The sequence below is a fragment of the Trypanosoma theileri genome (genome assembly GCF_002087225.1).
Source record: "Trypanosoma theileri isolate Edinburgh chromosome Unknown TM35_Tth_22_V1, whole genome shotgun sequence".
NCBI lineage: Eukaryota > Euglenozoa > Kinetoplastea > Trypanosomatida > Trypanosomatidae > Trypanosoma > Trypanosoma theileri.
This window is the reverse complement of record NW_021639864.1, coordinates 274007-286827: the sequence shown is the minus strand read 5'-3', so window position 1 is coordinate 286827 and position 12821 is coordinate 274007. Positions and strand designations below refer to the sequence as shown.

The following is a 12821-nucleotide window of genomic DNA, read 5'->3' as shown; positions in this document are numbered from 1 at the left end:
TTTCATTCCTTTTGCATAATTCTTATCGAATTCATTCAGCTAAGTTAGAATTAGGGTTAATAATGCAAAGAACAAAAATAAAGAAGACGTTTTCTCTTCCCCTTTTCTCATTCACTCTCATTCTTTCTTTCTCTCTTTTCTCACACACACACACACACAGAAACATATAAATACTTAATATAAATCTCTTTTTTTTTTCTTTTTTCATGTATCTGTGTACGTGTGCGTATTTTTTTTTTTTTGTTTTTGTTTTTTTTCTCCATTTTTTTTTTTCGCTGTTCTTGTCGATGCTTTTCTTTCATTCTTTCATTTTTGTTTTTTTTGTTTTCTGGTTCACTTTGTCGTTTCCCCAGTCTTTTTTTTTTTTTTTTCACAGCGTCCTGATGCATTAAAAAGTTACTCCGTCTCATTTCTCCCACACTTACAACGAGGAACACACATACACACACTCACAGGAGGGAAAGGCGAGAGAGAACGTACAAGAGAAAAGAGAGAGAGAGAGAGAGAGAGAGAGATCAAGGGGAAGCAGAGCGTCCCCCTTACTACCGTCAACACTCCATCATCTGCACTCACTCAGAAAGAGAGAGATTTAAACAGATAGACATAAACAACAAAAACACACACATACACATGCAGACGCCTCTAATTTTCTCTTTTTTTTTTCCTTCTCTCTTTATTTCCTCTCTTTTCCTCCTCTCCCTCTTGTTGCTCCTGCTGCTACTTTCATGGTGACATGTACACTCACGGACACATACACAGACGGCATATGTGTATAGATGTGTATAGATGTGTGCCTCTCTCTCTCTCACTCACTTTCTCTTTCTTTCTCTCTCTCTATCGTCCGCGTTCCTCCTCATCCTCTGGGTTCAGTCGGATGCAGTCATCGATGCGCAGCACCGTGACGGCGGCCTCTGTGGCGAACTGCAGGGACTTCACTTTACTCGGCTGCGGCTCCAGGACGCCTGCCTCAATGTTGTTCCGCAGTGTGCCCTCGACGAGGTCGAGTCCACAGAAGCGTGCCTCCTGCTTCTCCTCGCTGTGTGCGACGCGGAGACGGGCGACGAGTTCGGTGGCGTCGAGAGCGGCGTTGAGGGCGAGTGTCTTTGGAATGACGAGCAGCGACTCAGCGAAGGCGGCGATGGCGAGTTGCTCGCGTGAGCCGAGGGTGTGGGCGACGTTCTCCAAGTAGACGGAGAGGGCCGCCTCCACCGCCCCGCCGCCGGCGACGACGCTGTGCGCCTCGAGGGTGCGGGCGACGGCCCACAGGGCGTCGTTGAGGGCGCGCTCCATCTCCTCCAGCACCATGTAGTTGGCGCCGCGGCAGACGATACTCGCACACACCGCACTCGCCGTGCCGCTGATGATAATCACGTCGTCCTCGCCAAAGCGCTCTTCGTACACGCGAGAGGCCGCCCCGAGCCACGCCGGGTCGAACACCTCCTCGCCGTCAAGGTCAGAGAGGGTGTGCACAATGCGGGCACCCGTCGCCTTGGCAATACGGCGCATGTCGTCGTTCTTCACACGGCGAACACCAAGAATGCCCTCATCCACCATGTACTTCATCATGCTGTCCTCAATACCCCAGGAGGTGAGAATAACATTGGCACCAGCCGCAATCATCTTCTTTATACGCTCCTTCGTGATATCCAGTTCACGCTGGCGAATCGCCTCCGCCTTCGTGGGATCAGTAATGGTGATGTTGATGCCTAGCTTCATCTTCACAGCACGAAGGTCAAAGTCAATAAGTGCAATACGGGCATTTTCCACAGAGGTGGGCATACCTTGCGCCGCACGGGAAAGACCAAGGGCAACACCCTGCAAAAGTACAGATTCTCGTGAACTCTTACCATGTTGAAGTAAGATGCTCACCGCCTTACGAGGATATACCACATCACCAAAATCATTTACCGTTTTTACAGAAAGGATTGCATCCACAACCATCTTGGCAAAAAGGTCAGAATCAGAATTAAGAATCTTACTGCTCATTGAAGTGCGAGCAACGTTTAACAAAACATCTTTGCCCAAAGCATCCACAGAAACACTGAGATTAGACTGAAGGTATCGTACGGCTTCACGTAAAGCAAGCTTGTAACCGGCGATGATGCTTGTGGCGTGAATACCGGATACGATGAGGTCCTGAGCCCGCTTAAGCAACTCAGATGCGAGAATCACAACAGAGGTTGTGCCATCACCAATTTCCTTATCTTGAAGCTGCGCGAGATCCACAAGAAGACGTGCGGCAGGGTGTTCCACGTCTAGGCTCTTAAGAATGGTTGCTCCGTCATTTGTGACACACACATCGCCAATGTCATCGACCAGCATCTTGTCAAGGCCAATAGGTCCAAGTGAGGACTTCACAACGTTGGCCACCGCCAAAGCTGCGGTCACGTTCTCACGGCGCACCGCCAATCCACTTGTGCGGGTACCGTTGATTCCTAACGCCGCCTTCTGCTTGGTTTGCATCCTCTTTATGAAGCTCAATCAAGTAAATCTTCTCGAGAAAAATAATAATAAAAGAAAACATCAAGGAGAAAAGGAAAAAAAAAAAATCATTAAAAAAAAAAATATATATATAGGAAAAATCATCAAAGAACAAGTGGTTGGTTATTGCTTTGATGTCTAACAACAACAACAAGAAAAAAAGTATCAGCAACAGCAGCAAACAAAAATCCCTCATAAACAGAGAAATACGTACGGACATTCTATTTTCTCACATTGGAGAGAAAAAAAAAAAAGAGAGAGAGAGAGAGAGGAAAAGAGGAAGAAAAACAAAAAAAAAAAAAAAAAAAAAAAAACTATACAGACAGAAACATACAGAGACAAAGAGAAAAACAAGTCCTTCTCTTTATCTATATATCCTTTTCCTCACTCATTTTTGGCTCCTTATACCATTGGAAGCATCATCTCTCCAACCCCCTTAAAGGAAGGAGAGACATCTCATGCCTCACCTGCTGACATTAAACGGTTCGCACTTCTTGAAAGAAAGGCAAAGAGAACTCCAGCCACTACAAGTATCATGGAAAAGAAAATAATAACTAAAAAACCACCCATATTTTTACGAACGGTAGAGTAGACAACACCAGTACAAACCACTGGAGACATTGGAGGAAAAGATGGACAAATTGGGCACACCTGTTCCACCCATTCTGGTGGTTCACTTGCGTTATAGCAAAGCTCAGGGACACAACAACCAAAGTGAAATCCAGAACAATTAAATCTTTCTTGTAAAAAGCAAATATCATAATTTTTTTTATTTTTTGTATCATTTACACCACGTTCCCATGAGTAAAGAAATAAACTGGGGTCCATTACACTAACTCTGACATCTCGATCATATATACCAGCAATAATAATAAGGACAATTAGTGCTATGAACAAAATAACGAGAAGGGCAACATAAACTAACAAAAACACCATTTGTCGTTTTCGTATCCATATAAACCCAAATATAGTAAAAAGCCATAGAATGATTCCTAAAATAAGGGCACACCAAGCGATACGACTACAAGGCCCACAGAGACGAACAGCTACATTCCCACGAGCAACAATACCGGACATGATTAATAACATTGATGCTACAATAAAGGTAAAATTAATAAATATAAGAGCGTAACCAAAAAGAGAGCGAAGAATCTCTCTAGAATAAAATGAAACTGGATTATTACTCATATTTTCCTCCGTCTCATGGTTATCTTCATTATTACTAGTACCGCTTTTTTCGCTATAATTACTATCACAGCGACGATGTGAACTCCCAAGAGTTCCTTGGTGCGTAATCCCTAGTGATGTGTTTGCCGCATTCCCACGAACAACTCTAGAAACTTGAAGGCTAATCACTTCGCGTGGTTCCGTCACGTTATTATCGCCAAGTATAGTGTCTACGAATGAATCTCCAGATTCATCTCTTTTTATTCTTCGCATAAAAGGTACTCCACAGACACAAACACAGAGGCCCTCTCTATCTCTCTATCACTTTTTTTTCTTTCGGATTCTATACCTTCTCTATGTATAACCAAGTATTATTATTTTATTTTTGTTTGATGTTTAGTAAAAAGAAAAGAAAAAGAAAAAAAAAAAAAACACAATCATTAGTAATGGACACAATAGAAAGAACATCGAATTAAAAAGAATTTAAAAAAAAAGAAGGCTTAAATGAACGGGAATAAAGAAAGGGATTAACGGTGTAAGGTGAGTACATGTCGTAAGCAGACCTCATGGACATTCAATCAGACTCACCCATCTCCTACGAAACTTTATTTTGATTATTAATAATAATTTCTTTGTTTGCATCGTTTGTCCCTTTTGCTTTAAGCCATTTTTGTTTTTTTTTTTTTTTGTTTTTGTTTTTTGTTGTTGCTGCTGCTAACCCATTTGCTTGCAGATGCGTACGTGCGAGTGTAATTTTTGGGTATCATTTCCAAGCCTTTTTGCTACATACTCCGCATTAATAATGACGCTCCTTTTAAGCTCTTGTTCTATTTTTTTTTTTTTTTTTGCATTCCCTTCCCGTTATCTTTTATCAAACGTTTTTTTTTTGCTTTTTTTTTTTTGCTTTTCACCCTTTCTTTTCATTTTATTTTTTCATCCTTGCCTTTCAATCCCCCCAGTAAACACAAGTCATAAACTATTATCATCATCATCATCATCATCACACAGACAGACAGACAGACAGAGACAGAGACAGAGACAGAGACAGAACCACCACTTTATCATTTTATAATGGGTGGTAGAATCCACTAAAGTTTTGACATTGTCTTCTTTGCGTTTTTCTGGCGTTGGATGAGTTCGTCCTCTCGCTTCAGCAGTCCCCTGAAGTACTTGACTGTCTTCACTTTCATTTCCATAGTGGCCTCCTCATCCAAGCAGAGAACAGCGGAGGGATGCATCTGCAGGGCGGTGATGGGATGACTGTGGCTGATGCTGCCCTCCATGCAGTGCGCCACCGCCACCGCCTTGTTTGAGCCTGTTGCGATGACGAGCACATTGCGGGCATTCATTACGGTTCTAACACCAACCGTGAGGGCCATCGTCGGCACCTTGCGGATATCATTATCAAAGAAACGCGCGTTGGAGGCGATGGTCTCTTCATTGAGAGACTTGACACGGGTGAGGCTGTCGAGACTGCTTCCGGGTTCGTTGAATGCGATATGGCCGTCTGTGCCAACACCCGCGAGGAAGAGATGAATGCCGCCCACCAGACGGATCTTATCTTCATAGCGCTGGCATTCCTGAATAAGGTCTGGCACCGTACCATCGAGCAGGTTACGGTTCTCTTCAGGAATATCAACAAAGTCAAAGAAGTTGGTTTTCATAAAGTAGAAGTAACTCTGTGGGTGATCGCGTGGGAGACCAACGTACTCATCCATGTTAAAGGTGATCACATTGCGGAAGGAGACACGACCCTCGCGATATGCTTGAATGAGGCGCTGGTATGTCTTTAGTGGGGAACCACCAGTGGGAAGACCAAGCACGAATGGGCGCTCCTTTGTTGGGCCAAAGTTGCGGATCATGGTAATAATATACTCCGAGACGTAATCGGCCACAGCGTCAGCATCCTTAGAAATCACTACACGCATCTTTATTGATTTATGTATTCGAGTTCTTGTTTTTTTAACTAGTTTGGCGGTTTGCCTAATAGAGAATTAAAGAATAGTCTTTTCTTTTTTTTTGTGTTATAGATGTGTTGCTTGGTTTGTTTGGTTTTACCCAGAATCGGGTTGTTTTGCAAAGGAGGGGGGGGGGGGTACAGGCAAAAGAAAAGAAAAGAAAAGAGAAAAAAAAAAATAGATACAGGAGTAAAAAACCAAAAAGAAAAAGCATCAGTTGTAGAAGTTGCGGCAGTAACGCAAAAAAAAATAAATAAATAATAATAAATAATAACAATAACAAAAAGAATGGAAAGGACGCATACGTTGCAGAGAACAACTTCACAAAAAAAAAAAAAAAAAAACGCAAAGAAAAGATAAAAGCAGACATATATATATATTTCAGTTGTTGTTTTTTTTTTTTTTTTGCCGCCCACTACATCCACACAAATCCTGACATGAGAGAAGCAGGAGTTTGTGTACTCGAGAAAAGAAAAAAAAAGGGCATGCATGAATGCTGAGAGAAAAGGTGTAAAAGGAAAAAAAAAAAGATAAAAGAGTGGAGACAAAAACAAACAAACAAACAAAAAAAAAGAAACAAAAAGGTGGGGAGAGGAGGTGGGAAGGTGACAAGGTGCAGAGGACCTGAAAATTAATGGGATCTCAACCCAAAAGGAAACATCAATCCCTGCACATGCCAACCGGTAAACACAGCGAAAACCCACGGATCATATGCAGAAAAAAACAGATATACAGATATACAAGCAGATATACAGAGACATAGAAGCGTAAAGAAGGAAAAAGAAAAAAAAAAACAGACAGACGCAAATAAAGAGACGGAAGAAAGAAAGAAAAAAAAGAGTAAAAAAAAAAAAGAGAGAGAGAGACACAGACATAGTCGATACATTGAGTTGTGTAGTCCGATACTTTCTCCTTCATTACCCTTTCCATTTCACCAAAGACATTTACTTCTCTTTTTGTCAACAAAAACGGACTAACACAAAGAAAAGGTGTAATAAAGGAAAAATAATAAATAAAAAAAAAAAAAAAAACATCACTCCTCCACTCTCCTCCCCCCCACCCCACCCCCCACAAATCCGAACCTACACTTCATCACTATATAAGCTAATAAATCTGTACACGTACTTTGGACTAGTTTAAGCTCATTCTGCTAACTCACATATATTCTATCTTTTCTTGTGGTTGTTGTTGTTGTGGTTGTTCTCTTCTCATCTCACTCTGGTATCGAATGAGCATACACAATACGTATCGTCTTGTCAAAAAAAAAAAATGAAACATTTCATCTTCATTTATCTTTTTGAAGGGGCATCTTGAAAGGAATACTTTTGCCCTGAGACATTGTTGTAAGAATTATTATTTCCTGGGCCCCCTGGGGATGCTTCTTTCACTCCCCCTGGTCCCATTGCACGTTTGTTTTGTTTTTTCTTGTGTTTAGTGACATTGTTGCTGGCAGTGCTATTTCCAGCACCTACATTCGATGTTGTGTGGGTATGAGTGGTATTTGTTGTTTGCCCCGTATTTGCATGCGTGTTGTTGGGTGCCAACTTTTGTACAGAACTGGTATTACCATCTCGAATAACGGATAAAGCATTAAGGGCGACACTGCTAGTAGTAGTAGTATTTGTCGTCGTCGTTGTCGTATTAGTATTATATGGTGCTGGTACAGGTGAACTTCGATCACTTGGTAATGCGGGAAACATAGGGTAGTTGAGTTTGAGTTGTTTTTTTAGTGATCCTGACTTCCACTTAGTCGACTGACCACTTTTATTAACATTACCAATCCCTTTTCTATTTCCACGACCACCTACGGGTGTACTTGGGTTGATACCAGAGACTTTCTGTCCTTTATGAACAGAAGGGGAAGAAGGGTTCATTGTATTATTCACAGCATGACCCCCACCGGCGTATTTCATCGTTTGAACTGGACTAGTAAACATTTCATGTGATCCTTTATTTTCTGATTTATTTGTATTTTTCATACCATTACGCATTGGAGATGATACATTTTGATAGGGTTGATGTTGACGACTGGCAATGTTTGGAAGTTCCCCTGTATTTCCCGTACTACTCCCTACAGTTGAACCCAAGTAATGGTTCCATAGTGTTCCCAATTGTTGAAAAGAAGCCGCAGCAGCTCCACTAACACCAACACCAACAACACTACTACTACTATTTCCACCAACACCAACACTATTACTAGCATTTCCACCACCTCCTCCTCCACCAACCATAGCTGTAATAGCAGTACCAGCCACTAGAGAAGAACTTTTGTTTCCCATTGAACTCCCATCATTTGCTTCCATACCCCCAGATGGTGATACTGTTGTTAATAATGGTAACATGAGTTCACCTCCCTCCTCAAGTTCCGTTCCTAGTGGTTGTCCCTTAGAATGTAAACTGAGAGGGCTAGAAACAGTTTGGGGTTCTACATTTGATTTAAGACCTTGTTGGCTTTGTTGAAAGAGTCTACGTAGTTCCACTTCATATTCTGCTCTAAAGTTGTCTTCTGTAAAGTATGGAAAATTCATTAATGCCGCACACGAAGGACGTTCTGCAGGATCTGTGCGTAGACAAGAAGTTAAAAACTCTAACCATGGTTCAGGAAATTTGTGAAAACGTTGACGCAATGTCAACTCAATCGGAGTTGATGGAAACATAACACGGCGATATAAACTGTTGTGTTCAAAAATATCCACCATTCTATTTGGAACAGGTCCGCATGTACGGAGAATAAGAGAAAGTTGATCCAAATCCGATTCTCCAGGAAAGAGGGGTTGTCCATCTGATAACTCAGAGAAGATGCAGCCAATGGCCCATACATCCACAGCTTTACCGTAAGAGACATCTCCAACTAATAACTCTGGTGCACGATACCAACGTGTAGCAACGTAATCTGTATATTTCCCTTTTGAACTTAACTGTCGGGCAAAACCAAAGTCGCAAAGCTTTAATAAACCCTCCTTTGATACTAATATATTTTCCGGTTTTACATCTCGGTGGATAATGTTATGTGCATGACAGTAATCCACTCCGTTAAGTAACTGATAGGTATAGCGACGCACATCCTCTGGTGGTAAACCATGCCGTTTTTCTTCAATGAGTTGCAGTATCGTGTTCTCCACATATTCAAAGACAAGATACAATTTCCCATCACGACGAAATACATCCAATAGTGAAATGACATTTGGGTGTCGAAGCTGTTTCAATACCCGTATCTCACGCAGAGATGTCTTGCGTACATGATCATCGTCCTCTGCCTGTTTGTACTTTTTAATGGCCACTAGTCGTCCAGTGGCCCGGTGGCGTGCCTTCACAACTACACCGTACGTCCCCTCACCGAGAACACCTAATGTCTCGTAGCCTTCCATTCACAAATGGACGTCCGTCTTCACACACACACACACTAACACTACCGCTATTATTATTACTACCAACAACAACAACAAACCAACTCTAACAACACCCCAACCACTTATTAGCAACAAACACCTGCTGCTGCTGTTGTTGTTGTTAATATCGTCGTTGCTGTTACTGCTGCTGTTGTTGTTATGGTTTGGTTGGCACCTCAAGAAAAAAGGAAAAAATTACTCTATAGTCAGACAATCCTCTCCACAACAGCAACAACACAAACAATAACCTCCACTCACACTATAAACTTGTATTTTCTTCGTATTGTCTTTTTTTTTTCTTTTTTCCTTTTCTTTTGTTTTTTTTTTTTTTTCCTTTTTTTTTTTTTTTTCCTTCACCGTTGTGACTTGGTTGCTGATGAGTTCACTTCTGTAGAGAAGAGAACACAAACAAGCAAAGAGAAACGGTGAAATCAGCCTGCGATGCCACACTAAATGCCACCAAGAGCAGCAATACGGCAGAGCTGTGGGCAGACAAAACCACCCAACTATATGCTTCCCGCTACAGAAGAAAGAAAGAAAGAAAGAAAGAAAAAAGAAGAAAGAAAAAAAAAGATTTTAAGTACCCAGAACCAGTATACTATGGTATTCAGAGAGAGAAAACAAGAAAACAAAAAAGAAAAAGAAAAAAAAAAAACAAGTATTACTTGATGTATTTAACCAGAGAAATATATATATATATATATATATATATAGTGGGGAAGAGCTTAGATGCTTACATCATCACTCGCCTGATCCTCACATATCAATATTAAACGTATAAACGCTATGGCTGCACGAAGAACACCTGTTGTTACCGCAACTGGTTCAACGAAACTAATACAATTGGACTCATTTATCTCTTCTTGATGAAATGACTCTTCACTCTCAGACTCACTACAACTGCTTTCGGTATCACTACAGCAAAAATACCTTCGCTTATCATCCTCATCCTCATCCTCTACTTGTGATGATAGTGTTGGATTTATCATTCGTCGATAATAAGTGGGATCTTCACGAATGTAAACATGCAATGGTGCCTTATGTACAGATGTGAGAGAATGTATCATCTGCGTTGGATCTATTTGCATTTCATTTGCCTCCAAATGCCACCAACGACGTTTTAATGGGTAGTGATGGGCCGTGAGATGTGCGGCGAGATGTCGTGGGACTTCCAACAGGGCCTCTGCGAGTAATTGTAATACCGCCACCACAACGGGTGTATGGGAATGAGAAATAGCAGAGATATTCACAGCGGCATCCTTAATAACATTATCACTATCACTATTACTTTTCTGTTTTAATAATGTCTCCGCACAACGGCGCATCTGACGGGCGAGTGCAATAGAGAAGGCACCACCAGCTCGTATAAAGCCCAATCCACATTCAGAGTTTACAGCACCAGAGTATGAGGATCCATCAAGAGCCATTAACAGACTTGCCGTAGTCTTTAATAGTAATGCCTTATACATTGAAATAAGATTGGAATTTGAAGCTACTAGAAATATAGAGCCTATTCCTTTTAGATCTTCTCTCTCTTGCAGAGACACACTACTATACGGTGGTTTAGACTTGCACAACTCTATTAATACCACAGTTGTACTATTATTATTATTATTATTATCTCTCTCTCTTACTCCAAAGTGTGGAATGGAGGATGGAAAAATTACATTTAACGAGTGATGCATAATACGTTCCACAGGTAAAATAGCATCGCCGGGGCATTCTGGTAACTCCAACTTTCCACGTCTTAGTATAGCTACATCTAAAGAGGAGAATATCCCATGTTTTTTAATATTATTATTATTATTATTATTATTATTATTAATATTATCTCGTCTGTCATGACGCCAGTATTGCAGACGTCGCAGTAATGCATTAAAAAGAGTTTCATCCACTTCATCTACCATAAAAATAGGGTTCTTTTTGATTGTATTCGTCTCACTTTTGATATTATTAGTATTAGTATTATTATTATTCTTTTTGTTGTTTTTATCATCACTATCCATATTAGTCTTGAGCCCTTCTTTAGTATTATACCGCTGCCCATAGGTTTTAATAACAGGAGGCACATATGAAGGAGTTAAGATCACACGTATGTTATGATTCCATGCCCATGTATATAAAATATGTGCGGCTTCTAATTGTGCTTCTTCCTGTTCAGTTCTTGTCCACATACGCTGCACCTTCCGCACTCCTTCTTCACTTTCCCTATCCCACTCTTCACTCTCTTCATCGTTGTTATTATCTACTTTGGAGTGTGCAAAATCCAGCAACCCACCTTTATCATCTATGTGTAAAAGTAAAACCATCAATGGTCCATCTTCTTCTCCTTCACACTTCTCCAATATAAAGAATGGTGTTCGTGTTCCCTCGTGTGCTGTTAGTCTTGAGGAAGTAGTGGGCAACAGAAATGTACCAAACGGAAGTGAACGTGAGGACCATATACTTCTTCCTAGAGATGGTATTATATATGAAAAGGGATCCATTAAGAGAGCACGTGCACGATGCAGAACCGATTGCGTGTTTACTCGTCCCTTTGGAATGGGTGAATTGTATAGAAAACAAAGAAGAAGTCTGCAAAGTTTCATCAGTACATCCCCTTCAACTTCTGTACACATTGTATAGTGAATACAACCCTCTAATACCTGTCGTGTAATCGTTGCACTCACCGAATATGAGTATGGTTGTATATCCCGCAAAGCGATGAGTGTTATTTTACCAATAATATCCGTAGATGTTCCTTTCCATTCCTCACATTTGAGTGAAAAAGGAAATAGTCCTTCCAAATCTCCAGGTGTTATTAACTGTTGGAGTACTCGTATCAGACAACGTCTATTCTTTGCTGCGGATACTGTATCTATTAAAGGATACTTCACCTGAGGTGAGATGAATTGACGTAATAGGGCGGCACTCATAATAAGTAGTCTACCATGTCCATCAGGAAGATTATAATCTTTTCTTTTTTTCAATCTCATCATGGAAGTAACTGCTGTATACATGGCAGTTGTTTCTCTAAAAAATAAACCCCACAGTACTTTCCATCCTTCCAGCTCTGTCATTCCTTGTAGGATATTAACAGCCCTCGGCCGCAGCAAAAGCAATTGAGCCTCCACAGAGACAAACGCTGAAAGAAGACCGTGTGGCCCAATGTGAAGTTCATCCGCACATTCCTGCAGTAACGAGACTAATGTAGAGAGTCGGTGTGTGGAAGGAGGCGTAAACACAGACCGCCGTGGTGATGAGAGACGTTGTGGGCACTTCTTCACATCTTTTTCTTCTTCTTCTTCCTCCTCTTCTTCTCTCTTTTTCGCTATCATTATTATCTCATGTATGCCTTCTCACTTATCCAGCACTCACACATTCTCTCCACTCTGTTACTGTTACTACTGGGAAATAAGAGAAAAGAAAAATAAAGAAAAAAAAGAAATAAGCACAACCCACGATTATCAAAACTCCAATAATAGCTAAAGATAAACCCATATATATATAGGTATTAACATCACCCCATGATTTTCATCCAAAAAAAAAAAGAAGAGAAAAGCTCTATTGAGCTACGACTCCACATAGTAGTCATAATCCGATGGAAGAAGTACACGAAAAAGAAAAATATATATATATTCCCCTTTTTCCACTCATTCCTACACATCACAATCTCTCTTCTATGTGTGTGTATGTGTCCCTCTTCTTCATATTCTCTCAGTCTACAATCATGCATGTTCACTTCCGTATCGGACTTCACAAAATACAGAGAAAGCCAAACACACCCACATATATATATATACACACATATACACAGCAAAGATAATAATAATAATAATAATAATAA

The 12821-nt window shown here is 40.8% G+C and overlaps 5 protein-coding genes across 5 annotated transcripts; all 5 read right to left on the bottom strand.

The window, feature by feature from the left end:
- Positions 1–834: 834 nt before the first annotated feature.
- TM35_000222220 (putative chaperonin alpha subunit) lies at positions 835–2463 on the bottom strand (the record flags this gene model as incomplete). The annotated part of the gene is made up of 1 exon (XM_029027269.1): positions 835–2463. The coding sequence occupies one exon, from the start codon at positions 2461–2463 to the stop codon at positions 835–837; it is 1629 nt and encodes a 542-aa protein (XP_028881489.1).
- A 474-nt stretch (positions 2464–2937) lies between these two features.
- TM35_000222210 (uncharacterized protein) lies at positions 2938–3921 on the bottom strand (the record flags this gene model as incomplete). Its single annotated transcript, XM_029027268.1, has 1 exon — positions 2938–3921. The coding sequence occupies one exon, from the start codon at positions 3919–3921 to the stop codon at positions 2938–2940; it is 984 nt and encodes a 327-aa protein (XP_028881488.1).
- An 815-nt stretch (positions 3922–4736) lies between these two features.
- Positions 4737–5576, bottom strand: TM35_000222200 (glucosamine-6-phosphate isomerase; the record flags this gene model as incomplete). The annotated part of the gene is made up of 1 exon (XM_029027267.1): positions 4737–5576. One exon carries the CDS (start codon positions 5574–5576, stop codon positions 4737–4739), a length of 840 nt encoding a protein of 279 aa, XP_028881487.1.
- A 1319-nt stretch (positions 5577–6895) lies between these two features.
- Positions 6896–8974, bottom strand: TM35_000222190 (putative mitogen-activated protein kinase, putative,kinase; the record flags this gene model as incomplete). The annotated part of the gene is made up of 1 exon (XM_029027266.1): positions 6896–8974. The coding sequence occupies one exon, from the start codon at positions 8972–8974 to the stop codon at positions 6896–6898; it is 2079 nt and encodes a 692-aa protein (XP_028881486.1).
- Positions 8975–9720: 746 nt separating this feature from the next.
- On the bottom strand, positions 9721–12312 carry TM35_000222180 (uncharacterized protein; the record flags this gene model as incomplete). The annotated part of the gene is made up of 1 exon (XM_029027265.1): positions 9721–12312. One exon carries the CDS (start codon positions 12310–12312, stop codon positions 9721–9723), a length of 2592 nt encoding a protein of 863 aa, XP_028881485.1.
- Between the last annotated feature and the right edge of the window lie 509 nt (positions 12313–12821).